The sequence below is a fragment of the Cebus imitator genome, unplaced genomic scaffold (genome assembly GCF_001604975.1).
Source record: "Cebus imitator isolate Cc_AM_T3 unplaced genomic scaffold, Cebus_imitator-1.0 Scaffold140, whole genome shotgun sequence".
NCBI classification, from domain to species: Eukaryota; Metazoa; Chordata; class Mammalia; order Primates; family Cebidae; genus Cebus; species Cebus imitator.
Window position 1 is genome coordinate 3,304,087 of NW_016107455.1, and position 14,901 is coordinate 3,318,987.

General features: G+C 44.1%; 1 protein-coding gene and 1 long non-coding RNA gene across 4 annotated transcripts in view; one reads left to right on the forward strand and one right to left on the reverse strand.

The window, feature by feature from the left end:
* The window catches only part of RNF135 (ring finger protein 135), a 16,142-nt gene extending 6,560 nt beyond the window's left edge, over nt 1-9,582 (forward strand). Inside the window, exons 3-7 of one of the 3 annotated variants that reach the window (XM_017542077.1) lie at nt 927-1,089; nt 2,318-2,368; nt 4,292-4,311; nt 7,178-7,267; nt 9,031-9,057. In XM_017542077.1, coding sequence (XP_017397566.1) covers nt 927-1,089; nt 2,318-2,368; nt 4,292-4,311; nt 7,178-7,267; nt 9,031-9,057 — 351 coding nt within the window. Of the gene's footprint in view, nt 1-926; nt 1,090-2,317; nt 2,369-4,291; nt 4,312-7,177; nt 7,268-9,030 lie in introns of all 3 variants that reach the window. The other 2 variants (XM_017542076.2, XM_017542075.2) reach the window with 2 other exon arrangements.
* LOC108313627 overlaps nt 871-14,901 on the reverse strand; it is a 26,072-nt gene continuing 12,041 nt past the window's right edge. Inside the window, exon 3 of the long non-coding RNA XR_001829154.2 lies at nt 871-1,019. This is a non-coding gene — a long non-coding RNA (uncharacterized LOC108313627). The remainder of the gene's footprint in view (nt 1,020-14,901) is intronic.

Below are 14,901 nucleotides of genomic sequence, written 5' to 3' on the forward strand. Positions count from 1 at the left end.
GCCACCATGCCCGGCTAATTTTTGTATTTTTAGTACAGATGGGGTTTCACCATCTCAGCCAGGCTGGGCTTGGACTCCTGACCTCAGGTGATCTGCCCGCCTCAGCCTTCAAAAGTGCCGAGATTACAGGTTTACAGGCGTGAGCCACCACACCCAGCTGAAAAGGTTATTCTGACCTCCATGGTTTATCTCAGTAACTGTCTGTAATGTTTATTTTATAAAGCCCCTAGGAGTTAGATGTGGCCCCCTATAAAAAGAAAAAAAAAAGAAAGCCCTTCTAAGATGCACCTAAAAATGTTAAACTTTTTTGGTATTACCTAAGAAATCAAAGTTTATTGTGCAAAATGTTAGAATAGCATTAAATAAAGCAAATTAAAATGCTCCATCACTCCATCACCCAGAAACAACCACTCTGATATTTTTGCTATACTATGTATTATTCCAGATTGTTTTCAAGGCATATACTTTGAGGACCTAATTTTGTTTTTAAAAACTTGCTAGCTGGGTGCGGTGGCTCACGCCTGTAATCCCAACACTTTGGGAGGCTGAGGCAGGTGGATCACCTGAGGTCAGGAGTTCAAGACCAGGCTGGCCAACATGGTAAAACCTCATCTCTACAAAAATACAAAATTAGCAGGTGTGGTGGTGGGTGACTGTAATCCTAGCTACTTGAGAGGCTGAGGCAGGAGGATCGCTTGAACCCAGGAGGTGGAGGTTGCAATGAGCTGAGATCATGCCACTGCACTCTATCCTGGGTGACAGAGCAAGACTCAGTCTCCAAAGGAAAAAAAAAAAAAAAAAAAGACTTACTTGGAGTTAAATAGATTAAATAAAAAATTATAAATGGACAGAAGGACTTGAATATAATATTTGATGGGCTGTGTAGGGGACTTCTGTTTATTCATTTTTAAATGATTCATCAATAGACTTTTTCTTCTGGGGTGGATCTTTCCATGGCTTCTCCAAAGCTGGTGACTTCCGATGCAGCTGCAGGGAAAATCAAAGATATTCTCCATGACCTAGAAGAAATTCAGGAAAAATTACGAGAAAACTTCTCCTGGAAAGAGGCTCCTGAAGCACAAACACAGGGTGAGCTGATCTTATTTATTGGAGGAGGATTAAATATGTAAGTTGGGGATAATGGCGAAGTGCTCCATGGCTTTGTTCTTTGGGGACAGGATCCCAGAGTCCAGCTATATTACCACTGTGATATTGGGAATCAGGTAGGGGTGGGCTGAGGTGTTTTTGTGGTTGAATATGTTTTTGGCGATGACTGAAGCTATGATGTATCACTTAATAGATAGAAACTCATTTTTGAAGATCCATGCACATACAGGCAGGCAAATCACCTGAGGTTCAAGGAGTTCAAGACCAGCCTGGTCAACATGGCAAAACCCCGTCTCTACTAAAAACACAAAAATTAGTCAGGTGTGGTGGCAGGTGCATGTAATCCCAGCTACTTGGGAGGCAGAGGCACAAGAATCACTTGAACCTGGGAGGTGGAGGTTGCAGGGAGCCAAGGTCATGCTATTGCACTCCAGCCTAGGCAACAAGAGTGAAACTCCATCTCAAAAAAAAAAAAAAAATAATTTCTTATGTAAGTGGAGAAGCATGATTCCTTGGAAAAAGTTTCTTAAGGAAAGCAATTAGAGAGCAGTTTATTAGTTGTTCCAAATATTTTCTGAGAAAAAAGCACCTTCTTATCCTGTGTGCTTCTAAACTTAGGTTGGATTCCTTAGTAATTTTATTTATTTATACAAATGTAAGACCAATTTTTAAATTTGGGCGGTTACATTTAAAATTTCTCATTCAAAAATCAAAACACGGCTGGGTACAGTGGCTCATGCCTGTAATCCTAACACTTTGGGAGGCTGAGGCGAGTGTATATCACCTGAGGTCGGATTTTGAGACCAGCCTGGCCAACATGGTGAAACCCCATCTTTACTAAAAATACAAAATATTAGCTGGGTGTGGTGGCACATGCCAGTAGTCCCAGCTACTCTGGAAGCTTAAGCAGAAGAATCGCTTGAACCTAGGAGGCGGAGGTTGCAGTGAGCCAAGGTTGCACCACTGCGCTCTAGCCTGGGCAACAAGAACGAAACGCTGTCTTAAAAAAAAAAAATTCAAAACAGTGTAAAAAGGACATACAGCCCAATCTCCCTCCAATCCTTGCCAATTGCCCTATTCTTTCATCTCAGTGCACCACTTTTATTAGTTTTTGGAGTGTCTGTTCAGAAGTTATTTATGCAAATATCAGCAAATATGAATTTATATTCTTATTTCTCCCAATTTTTTTTTTTTTTTTTTTGAGACGGAGTTTCGCTGCTGTTGCCCAGACTGGAGTGCAATGGCATGATCTCGGCTCACTGCAACCTCCGCCTCCTGGGTTCAAGTAATTCTCCTGCCTCAGCCTGATAAGTAGCTGGGACTACAGGCACACACCATCACGCCAAGCTAATTTTTGTATTTTTAGTAGAGATGGGGTTTCACCTTGTTGACCAGGATGGTCTCGAGCTCTTGACCTTGTGATCCACCCGCCTCGGTCTCCCAAAGTGCTGGGATTTCCCAATTTTTTTATACACAAAAGATAGCACATTAAATGCATTGTTCTGGAGTTTGCTTTTCTCTTTTACTTAATACATCTTCATTGTATAGATCAGTACTTAGGACATATTTTCTTTCCTTTTTTTTTAAATTACCTAGAGCATTTTCTCTTCTACAGCTGCTCAGTATTCCAGTGTCTGAGTATGCCAACACTTACTTACTCAATCCTCTACAGATGGATGCATGATTGTTTCCAATTGTTTACAATGACAAATAATGTTGAAGTCAATAACTGTGTATGTACATTGTGTCATATGGGTGCAGATATAATTTTAGCTTAAATTGCCAGTGAAGGTTGCTGGGTCATAGGGTAAATTCATTTGTCATTTTGATATACATTGCCAAATCACTCTGCAGTTGGGTTATACTAGTTTTATATATATATACTAGTTTTATCCCCAACCTGCCAATTGAGTGTGTTGTCAGACATTTGTCTTTTTTTTTTAAACCAATCTCATGGGTCAAAATATTGACTTGAAATTAGCCGGGCTTGGTGGCGAATGCCTGTAATCCCAGTTACTTGTAAGGTTGATGCAGGAGAATCGCTTGAACCCGGGAGGCAGAGGCTGCAGTGAGCCAAGACCGTGCCATTGCACTCCAGCTTGGGCAACAAGAATGAAACTCTGACTCAAAAAAAAAAAAAAGATGTGAACTTTTAATCAGAACTGCACTTTTAATTTGTGTTTTTCCATGACTTGTCTGTTCATATCTTGTGTTATTGGTCTTTTTAAAATTGACATTTAGGAACTCTTTGTAAATTAAAGAGATTAACCTTTTGTCTGTTATATGAATGGCAAATTTTGTTCCTTTATATCTCATTTATCTTTTTATTTATCTTTTATAGGTTTTATAATGTCATACAGACATTTTTAATTTTACTTTTTTTTTTTTTTTTTAGAAGGAGTTTGCTCTTGTCTCCCAGGCTGGAGTGCAATGGCATGATCTTGGCTCACTGCAACCTCTGTCTCCTGGGTTCACGTGATTTTCCTGCCTCAGCCTCTCAAATTGCTGGGATAACAGGCCTGCATCACCATAGCAGGCTAATTTTTGTATTCTTAGTAGAGACGGGGTTTTACCATGTTGGTTAGGCTGGTCTCGAACTCCTGACCTCAGGTGATCCATCTGCCTTGGCCTCCCAAAGTGCTGGGATTACAGGCATGAGCCACCACGCCTGGCCTTTACATAATTTTTTATAGAGATAAGATCTCACTGTTTTTCCCAGGCTGATCTCAAATTCTTAGGCTCAGGCAATCCTTCTGCCTCTGCCTGCCAAAGTGCTGGGATTACAGGTGTGAGCCACCATGCCTGGCCTCAATTTTTTTTTTTTTTTTTTTTTCCAGCTTTGACAGCGTGTGATTTAAGAACTGCTCTCCCATCTTAGCAATATCCCGGTGTGGCTGGAGCCACAGTCACTTCTTGGTCTTGGCCCAGAACTGTCGGTAGCGCTACACATCAAAGTCATCGCTAAGCTCCTGCTCGTAGTCCTTCGTCCGCTGGAGCTGAGCCTCACGCTTCCGCAGCCTGGCCCGGCGCTCCTCAGGGTCTTGTTCTATTGCCTAGACTGGTTGACTAGAGTGCCATGACAATTCCTAGGCTCTAAATGTTTCCTTTTTATTTTTATTTTTTGAGACAGTCTTCCTTTGTCACCCAGGCTGGAGTGCCATGATGCCATCATGGCTCATCCTAGCCTTGACCTCCCAGGCTCAAGTGATCCTCCCTCCTTAGCCTGCTGAGTAGCTGGGACTGCAGGCACGTGCCACCATACCTGGCTAATTTTTGTATTATTGTTAGATACCGCGTTTCACTATGTTGCCTAGGCTGGCCTAGAACTCCTGGGCTCAAACAATTAGGTCACCTGAAACAATTAGGTCACCTCAGCCTCTTGAGTAGGTGGGACTACAGGTGGCGCCACCACACTTTGTTAATTTTTTGTTTATTTTTTTGGGGAGAATAGGTCATGCTTCTATTTTCACATAATAAATTTCATCCAGTTTTTCTCTTAAGCATTGTAGATTTTAAGTTTTAGTTAGGAAACTCAACCACCTGAAGTTTAGAAAGGAATTTTCTGATGTATATGTGTGTGTTTGTATTTTTACAGTTTACATTTAAATCTTTGGTTTCATGTTTTACATTGAAACCTTTGACCCATTTCAAGTCTATCTCAGCATGTATCCTAATGCATTTTGTTTTATTTATTATTATTATTTTTTGAGATGGAGTCTTACTCTGTTGCCCAGGCTGGAGTGCAGTGACGTGATCTCAGCTCACCACAACCTCTGGCTCTTGGGTTCAAGTGACTCTCTTGCCTCAGCCTCCCAAGTAGCTGGGATTACAGGCTCCCACCATCACATTTGGCTAATTTTTGTATTTTTAGTAGAGATGGAGTTTCCCCATGTTGGCCAGGCTGGTCTCGAACTCCTGGCCTTAGGTGATCTGCCCGTCTTAGCCTCTCAAAGTGCTGGGATTACAGGTGTGAGCCACCACGCCTAGCCTGTAACTTTAATTTTTTAGGAACACGTCTTACTTTGTTGCCCAGACTAGAGTATAGTGGCACAACTACGGCTCACTATAACCTCAGTCCTCCTGCGTCAGCCGCCCCAGTAGGACTGTAGGCCCACACCACCATGCTCAGCTATTTAAATAATTGTTTTGTAAGGCTGGGTGTGGTGGCTCACGCTTGTAATCCCAGCAGTTTGGGAGGCCAAGGCAGGCAGATCACAAGGTCAGAAGTTGGAGATCAGCCTGACCAATATGGTGAAACCCCGTCTCTACTAAAAATACAAAAAGTAGCCAGTTGTGGTGGCACGTGCCTGTAGTCCCAGCTACTTGGGAGACTGAGGTGGGAGAATCAGAAGAATCACTTGAACCTGGGAAGCAGAGGTCATAGTGAGCTGAGATCGTGCCATTGCACTCCAGCCTGGGTGACAGAAAAAAAAATTGTTTTGTAAAGACAAGGTCTCAATATGTTGCCCAGGCTGGTCTGGAGCTCCTGGCCTTAAGTGATCCACCTACCTCAGCCTCCTAACTAGCTGGGACTATAAGCATGGGCTACCATGCCTTGCTTCATGTTGCAGAATTGAAACTCTATACCCATTAAGCAACAATTCCATATTCTCTCAACCCCCTCTCACCTGGCAACCACTATTCCACTTTCTGTTTCTATGAATTTGACTATTCTGTATATCTCATCTGAGTAGAATCATACAGTTTTTGTGTGAGAGGTTTATTTCACTTAGTATAATGTACTCCAAGTTCACCTATATTGTAGCATATATCAGAATTTGGTTTCTTTTGGGTGTTTTTTGGTTTGTTTCTTTGAGATGAAGCCTCGCTCTGTTGCCTAGGCTGGAGAGCAGTGGCACGATCCTGGCTCACTGCAACCTCTGCCTCCTGGGTTCAAGCGATTCTCCTGCCTCAGTCTCCCGAGTAGCTGGGACTACAGGCACGCTCCACCACGCCCGGCTAATTTTTGTATTTTTAGTAGAGACAGGGTTTCACCATGTTGGCCAGGATGGTCTCCATCTCTTGACCTCATGATCTGCCTGCCTCGGGCTCCCAAAGTGCTGGGATTACAGGCATGAGCCACCACGCCCGGCCTGCTTTCTGTATTTTTAGTAGAGATGAGGTTTCACCATATTGGCCAGGTTGGTCTCGAACTCTTGAGCTTGTGATCCACCTGCCTCGGCCTCCCAAAGTGCTGGGATTACAGGTGTGAACCATTGCACCCAGCCCAAATTCATTACTTTTTGAGGCTAAATAATTCCATTTTATGTATATATCACATTTGTTTATCCATTTCTCTGTCTGTGGGCACATGGATTGCTTCAATTCCCACCTGAATTTTGAGAATGTCCTCTTGACAGGCAGCTTTCTTGCTCTCATGGCCTAAGTTGTCACAGGCACACCCTAGACAAGGTCTTTCATCTCTTCTCAGGCTGAGTCTTAGATTCACTTCAGCTGCAGTCACTTAAAGATACAACTAGGAGAAGATTTCACCTTCAAAGTCTGCACTCAAGGACTTCCCTTAGTTACCATCTGCCTGACGTGGTCATTGTACTCTAGCACACATGACTGCTTAAAGTTAATAATTAAAGTTTAGCACTTTGAGAGGGAAAGGTGTCAGCAATGGTGATGAGTCTCACACCAACTCAAGTTACCCAGTTTATATAACAACAGTTTAAAGCATTGACTTGGGGGTCCTGGATATTCTACGTGTCAGGGTGCTACAATCCTCTGGAATTGTATTAGTTAATTTTATTTGATAAATGTGCATGAAACACCTTCTATATATGGGGCTGGCATGGGGCTTGGTGCTTAAAACAATATAGATGAACAAGATCTCTGCCATCAAGGAGCTTAGAGCTTAGTGAGGAAACAGTGTCAAGTCCATAGTAAGAACACAGAGGTGCACGTACCTGCGCTGCATGCACTGCCTCTGCCTGATCCAGTCCTGACACTGAAAAATGTGCAGATGATGAGAAGACAAGCCATGTGCCTTGATCATGATGTTTGGATACCTTCAGTTTGCCTTTTTCTGATGGGACTTTCCCCTCCTGATTTTTTTGTTGCTTAGGGGAACTCTTGGAAGCCCTGTCTTCCTCCTCATGCCCATTGTCTGACCAGAGCCACCCTGCACTCAGGAGAGCTTCTCAGTTTGCTCAGTGTAAGTATGTGGTTCACTTTAAACTTGGGTGTGGCTTGCTGAGGAGCAGAGCTTCGAGAACATGCTATGTCCATCTATCTCCCTACTGCTGGGTCCACTCCTTGGCTTACTGCACATGGATAATTCACTATACCATGTCCTTCCATTGGGGGGAGCCGATTGCAAAGGCAAAGCAGGTTGAGACTCTATACCCAAGAGCACTCAGAGCCCAGGCAACCTTTGAGCATCTCTGCTGTGGCCACCAACTACAGCCAACTGCCTGTTCCCAAACCTGCTGAGATCTTTCTGCCGTCACAGTCTAGGGTAGTCCTTAAGAGCATGGATCCTGGGGCCAGACTGCTTGGGTTTGACTCCCAGCAGCTCCACTAACTAGTAATGTGATCTTGAACAAGTCACTTAAGCTCCTAGAGCCTGGGTTACTCATCTATAAAATGGAGATAATATAGTACTTCTCTTGCGGGATTGCCATGAGGGTTAAGTGAGTGAGTATGAGGAAAACGCCTGGAGTAGTCTGTATAAGTGTTAGCAATTTACTCACTCAGTAGGAAAACATATGAAATACACAAAGTGAATAAGATATGGTCCTTAATCAGGAAGTTTCAGTGTAACTGGGGAGATATAAACAGCTGTGGTCATAAATCACCATAAGATAGCTAGAAGATGGTAAGTATCTTGAGAGAACACATAAAGCACCACGGGTGTTGAGAAAAGCAAGAGATGACTCTTTTGCTGGATGGGATGCAGAGAGGGCTTCTGAAAAATGACTAGTGGGTAAGTAAAAGTTAATATGGGAAAGGGGTATTGATATAACAATATCAAAGATATGTATAGAAAATTGCAAGTTGATATACCAATTTTTGTTTGTTTGCTTGTTTATTTTTGTAGAGACAGGGTCTCTCTATGTTGCCCAGACTGGTCTGGAACTCCTGGCCTCAAATGATCCTCCTACCTCAGTCTCTCAAAGTGCTGGGATTACAGGCATGAGCCACTGTGCCTGGCCTGATTTTTTCTTTTTAGAGATGAAATCTTGCTCTGTTGCCCAGGCTGGAGTGCAGTGGCACAATCTTGGCTCACTGCAACCTCTACCTCCCAGGCTCAAGCAATTCTCATGCCTCAGCCTCCCGACTAGCTGGGATTACAGGCATGAGCCAGCATGCTCAGCTAATTTTTGTATGTTTAGTAGACACAGGATTTTGCCGTGATGGCCAGGCTGGTTGTTGAACTCCTGGCCTCAAGTGATCCACCCACCTCGGTGTCCCAAAGTGCTGGGATTATAGGTGTAAACCAGTGTACCCAACTGAAGGAGCTGGCCTGATTTTTTAAATTGACATGCAATAACTTTATAGTGTGGGTGCAGTGACTCATGCCTGTAATTGCAGCACATTGGGAGGCTGAAATGGCAGGATTGCTGGAGCTCAGGAGTTCAACATCAGCCTGGGAATCATGGCAAAATCCTGCTTCTTTTCAAAATAAATTTTAAAAATAAATAAATAAATATAATTGCACATTTTTATGGGATAGATAGTGATGTTTCAATACATATGATGCATAGTGATCAGATCAAGGTAGTTAGCATATCTGTCATCTGAAACATTTGTCATTTCTTCCTGTTGGATGATGTGCCAATTTTAATGCCAGTGTGAGTAAAACATTATCACACCAAAAGATACAAAGCTGCTTTTTGCTATTTGAAGACCTCTTAGCATGGATGATCAAAAGATAACTGGCCATGTTCTTATTGTTTTTTGTTTTTTTTTCCGAAGGGGCCATTAATCCAACCTTTAACTTGAAGAGCCTTTCCTGCAGCCTGGAAGTGTCCAGGGATTTCCATACAGTGACTGTGTCTCCCCGCCTACAACCCTATCGCTTGAGTTGTGAGAGGTTTTCTACCAGCCAGGTCTTATGTTCCCAGGCCCTCTCTTCTGGAAAGCATTACTGGGAAGTGGACACTAGGAATTGTAGCCACTGGGCAGTTGGGGTGGCTTCCTGGGAGATGAGCCGTGACCAGGTCCTGGGAAGGACTACAGACTCTTGTTGTGTGGAATGGAAAGGGACTAACCAGCTCTCTGCATGGCACATGGTCAAGGAAACTGTCCTTGGCTCAGACAGACCTGGGGTGGTGGGCATCTGGTTGAACCTTGAGGAGGGGAAGCTTGCCTTCTATTCAGTGGACAATCAGGAGAAGCTTCTGTATGAGTGTACCATCTCTGCCTCCTCTCCTCTGCACCCTGCCTTCTGGCTGTATGGCTTACATCCTGGAAATCACCTGATAATAAAGCAAGTAAAGGTCTAAGGTTTCCTCAGGGATTACAAAACAGTGGTTTCCTGGTCTCTCCTTCCCAGGGCAGTAACTTAAGAAAACCACTTTTGCTGGGCGCAGCGGCTCACCCCTTTAATCCCAGCACTTTAGCAAGGTCAGGAGTTCGAGACCAAGCTGGCCAACATGGTGAAACCCCACCTCTACTAAAAATACAAAAATTAGCTGGATGTGATGGCAGACACCTGCAATCCCTGCTACTCAGGAGGCTGAGGCAAGAGAATCACTTGAACCCGGGAGGCGGAGGTTGCAGTGAGCTGGGATCATGCCATTGCACTGCAGTCTGGGTGACGAGAGCAAGACTCTGTCTCAAAAAAAAAAAAAAACGCTTTTTAGATAGAGATTGGGTCTCACTAGGTTGCCCAGGCTGGTGTCAAATTTCTGGCCTCAAGCAGTCCTCCCACCTCAGCCTCCCAAAGTGCCAGGATTACAGGTGTGAGCTACCACATCTGGCCAAGAATACCACTTTTGAAGTAAATCCTTTTGTGTGATATAGGATTAACTCAGCTGTTATACTCTGCACATTCCAAATAAAGGACACGCCCATGCCTGGCTCCTGGGATATAACCTCTAAGCCATTAGAATATCCTGCCTGATAAGAGTGTTTGTGTTTACCTGTGGGCCTTGGGCCATGCACTATCAGCTTGACCTCAGCAGGGTCAAGCTGAGGAGACTAAGCCATGTGGGCAGTGAAGCATGCCTATGTGACCAATCCCCCAAAAAAGCCCTGGACACCACGGCATGGGTGAGCTTCCCTTGTTGGTAATACTCCATGCCCACATCATGGTGGCCACACATCATTGCTGGGAGAATTAAACATTATTCTCAAGACTCTGCCAGGAGAGGATAATTGGACGTTCTCTTCGACCTTGCCTTGTGTGCCTTTCTTCATTGCTGATTTTAATCTGTAGCCTTTCACTATAATAAACTGTAACCATGAGTACAACAGCTTTGCTGAGTTCTTTGAGTCCTTCTAGTGAATCACTAAACATAAGGGCAGTCTCAGGGATCTCCAAACATAATTTGCTACTTATCAATTGTTGTGTAAGAATATTGCCACAAATTTAATGGTTTAAAATAACACATATTTATTATTTCACAGTTTCTGAGAGTTAGGAGTCAGGGCACAGCTTAGCTGAGGCTCCTACCTTGGAGTTTGACAAGCCGCCATCAACATGTCAGCTGGGGACACAGGGTCAGCAGAGGCTCGACTGGGGAAGGATCTGCCTCCAAACTCACATGGTTGTTGGCAGCCTTCAGTTCCTTGTGGGTTGCTGGACTGAGGGCCTCAGTTTCTTTCTAGTTGTTGGCTGGATACCACCCTCAGTTCCTTACCCCATGGGCCTTTGCAACACGGCTGCTTGCTTCCTCAAATCCAACAAGGGAGAAGGTCTTCTAGCGAGATGGGCACAAAATCTTGCGTAGATCTTACATAGCATAACCACATGAACACATAATCATGTACATCCCATTGCCTTTGCCTTCTATTGATAAGAAGCAAGTCATGGTATCACCTACACTCAAGGGGTGGGGATTACACAAGGACATGAATGCCAGGAGATAGGGCTCATGGGGGCCACCCTATGGTATGTGTGACACAGTGAATTATTTCACACTTGATTTCCCCTGTTTTTGAAAACCATTTTATTAACTTAAGAAAACAGATATAGAAAACTACATGAAACGTGGAGCTTAATGAGTTATTATAAGGTAAATAAATACCCTTGTAACTATCATTTAGGTCAGGAAATGGAACCTGCTACCCACCCTAGAAGCTCTTTCCTGTGCCCTGTTCTAATCACAGAACCCTCCCTATGCCTGGAAGGAGTCTTGACTTTCACACTAATCACTTCCTTGCATTTCTTTAGAGTTTTATCACTCAAATATGCATCCACAGCCACAGTAGTTTGATCCTACCCATAAAAAAAAAAAAATTGGTGTGTCGTTTCCTGTAACAGCTTTGTTGGAAATATTATTTATTTATTTATTTATTTACTTATGTATTTTTATTTTGGATCTCACTCTGTCACCCAGGCTGGAGTAAGTGGCGTGAATCTTGGCTCACTCAACCTCCACCTCCTGGGTTAAAGCAATCCTCATGCTTCAGCCTCCTGAGTAGCTGGGATTACATGTGTGAGCGACAATGCCCAGCTAATTTTTGCATTTTTAGTAGAGATGGGGTTTCTCCACGTTGCCCAGGCTGGTCTCAAACTCCTGAGCTCAGACAATCTGCCTACCTCAGCCTCCCAAAGTGCTGGGATTACAAGCATGAACTGCTATGCCTGGACAACATATAATTTACATACTATGAAATTCACTTATTTAAAGTGTACAAATATATGTTTTTTTTTAGTATATTTACAGAGTTGTAAAACAATCACCATAATCTAATTTTAGGATATTGTCATCACCCCAAAAAGAACCCTCGTATCCATTATCATTTGATGTCTCTTAGTCTCCTAATATATATGTCTCTCTCTCTCTTTTTTTGTCTTACAATTCATCTGCAAAAGGACCCTGGTCTTGCCTAGCACCTATTCTGAAGATGGAGACATTCAGCTCTTGAACTAGGTTGAAGAGAAAGCCCTGTCATGCAAACCAGCCAGGCAGCTTTTGACAGTATATTTAAACTCTTCTTGCCTTTCTTTTCCCCTCTCAAATGGACATCATTATTATTTGCCTTTCCTTACCTTCCTCACAGGATTGCTGAAAGAATTAAATAAAGTAGGAGGTGAGGAAATCAAAGAATACAAGGGTGATGGTAATTGCAGCAGCAATGACGGAATTACATCTTAATATCACGCACCTTGGCCTCTCGCATCCTGAGACTCACACCTAATTTCTGTACGGGATTAATCGCTCCTTCAAAACAGGGGTAAGCAGAATTCTTCCTCATGGTCTACTAATATACTTTCTGAGCCTCACCACTGCCCTGCTTGATGGGTATTACTACCTTTCTGTTGCTGCATAAGGAAGTAGAGGCCAAGACAGGTGTGGGGTTTTGTCCAGGGTTGATCAGCCAGTCATGGCAGAGCTGGAACCAGGCCCAGTTTTCTCTCTTTTTTTTTTTTTTTTTTTTTTGAGATGGTGTCTCTCTCTTTCACCCAGGCTGGAGTACAGTGGAGCAGTCTTGGCTCCCGGCCACCTCCACCTCCCTGGTTCAATCGATTCTTGTGCCTCAGCCACCCAAGAAGCTGGGATTATAGGTGTGTGCCCCCACTCTTGGCTAATTTTTGTATTTTTAGTAGAGACAGCGTTTCACCATGTTGTCCAGGCTGGTCTTGAACTCCTGACCTCAAGTGATCCACCTGCCTTGGCCTCCCAAAGTGCTGGAATTACAGACATGAGCCCCTGTACCTGGCTGGTTTTCTCATCCTGGAGTCTCTCCCCTCATTACTTCCCGATGAGGTTCTACGCTAAGGTCAGGACCTGGCCTTCTGCCTTTGATGGGACACAGCTAGCCCTAAAGTCATAAGATACCCTTTCTTTCTGATTTTGGTGGTTGTCCTTAGTTAGTATAGTGGCCTTGAGTTGTCTAAGCAGGGACAGAGCTTCCCTGTTTGTGCCAAGTGACCACTAAGAAGCTATGGATGGCCGGGCATGGTGGCTTATGCCTTTTGGTGGCTGAGGTGGACGGGTCACCTGAGGTCAGAAGTTTGAGACCAGCCTAGACAACACGGCGAAACACTGTCTTTACTAAAAATACAAAAATTAGCTGGGCGTGGTAGCACACACCTGTAATCCCAGCTATTTGGAGGCTGAGGCAGGAGAATCACTTGAGCCTGGGAGGCAGAGGTTGCAGTGAGCCATGATCATGCTGCTGCACTCCAGCCTGGGTGATTCATCGAGACTCTGTCTCAAAAATAAATAAATAAGACCCAGTGCAGTGGCTTACACCTGTAATCCCAGCACTTTGGGAGGCCAAGGCAGGAGGATCACAAAGTCAGGAGTTCGAGACCAGCCTGGCCAATATGGTGAAACTATGTCTTTACTAAAAATACAAAAATTAGCCAGGTGTAGTGGTGGGTGCCTGTAGTCCCAGCTACTTGGGAGGCTGAGGCAGAGGAATTGCTTGAACCTGGGAGGTGGAGGTTGTGGTGAGCTCAGATTGTGCCACTGCACTCCAGCCTGGGCAACAGAGCAGGACTCCGTCTGAATGAATAAATAAATAAATAAACAAATAAAAAGAAGCTATGGGCCCTCACTTTCTGCATCAAGGAGCTCTTATCTTCTCACCCAGAGTTAACTTTGATGTTTGCCTTTTGTGCCAAGATTCAGAGTTTGGAGTGTGGGATTTTAGCCTCTTGAGGTTCTTTGGTTATTGTCCTCTCAGACAGTGTTTATCGCAATGAGGCCTCTGCGAGTGTGGGTTTTATCTTCCAGTCACATGATGTCCACACGCTGGAGCCAAGGCACTAGAATCAGAATGATAGGAAAGACAGGAAGGCTATCACTTTTGACTCCCTTGCTTTTGGCTTGCACTTTGTGTCAGCGTATCTATTCCAGGATACTGTAGAACATAGTGTCCTTCCCTCAAACCAAACATAAAATCTCCAAAGGAGAATAACTAAAGCTGAAATGCCAGAGGAGGAAGGACCTCTCACTGGGGTCTACACTGTGGGGGTGAGGAAATATCTGCCCAAGGACCAAGCCAGAAAGACTTTCCTTGGGGACTGTCTTAGTCCATTTGGGCTGCTATAACAGACCCCATAGACTGGGTGGCTTACAAAAAATCAGAAATTCATTTCTCAGCTGGGCACAGTGGCTCACACCTGCAATCCCAGCACTTTGGGAGGTCAAAACAGGAGGATCACTTGAGTCCAGGAGTTCGAGACCAGCCTGGACAACATAATGAGACCTCCATCTCCACAAAAGCATTATATGTTAGCTGATGATGATGGCATGTGCCTATAGTCCCAGCTACTCTGGAGGCTGAGGCTGGAGGACTGCATGGGCCCAGGAGGTCAAGGCCATAGTGAGCTGTGATCATGCCACTGCACTCCAGCCTGGGTGACAGAGCAAGACCATCTAAAAGAAAGAAAGAGAGAGAGAGAGAGAGAGAGAGGGAGGGAGCAAGAAAGAGAGAGAGGAAAAAAGAGAAGAGAAAAAAGAAATTTATTTCTCACAGTTCTGGAGGCTAGAAAGTCCAAAATCAAAGTGCTGGCAGAAGATTTGGTGTCTAGTGAGGGAGCTCTCAGGAGTCCTTTTTTTTTTTTTTTTGAGACAGAGTCTCACTCTGTTGCCCAGGCCGGAGTGAAGTGGCATGATCTTGCCTTACTACAACCTTTGCCTCCCATGGTCAAGCAATTCTCCCTGC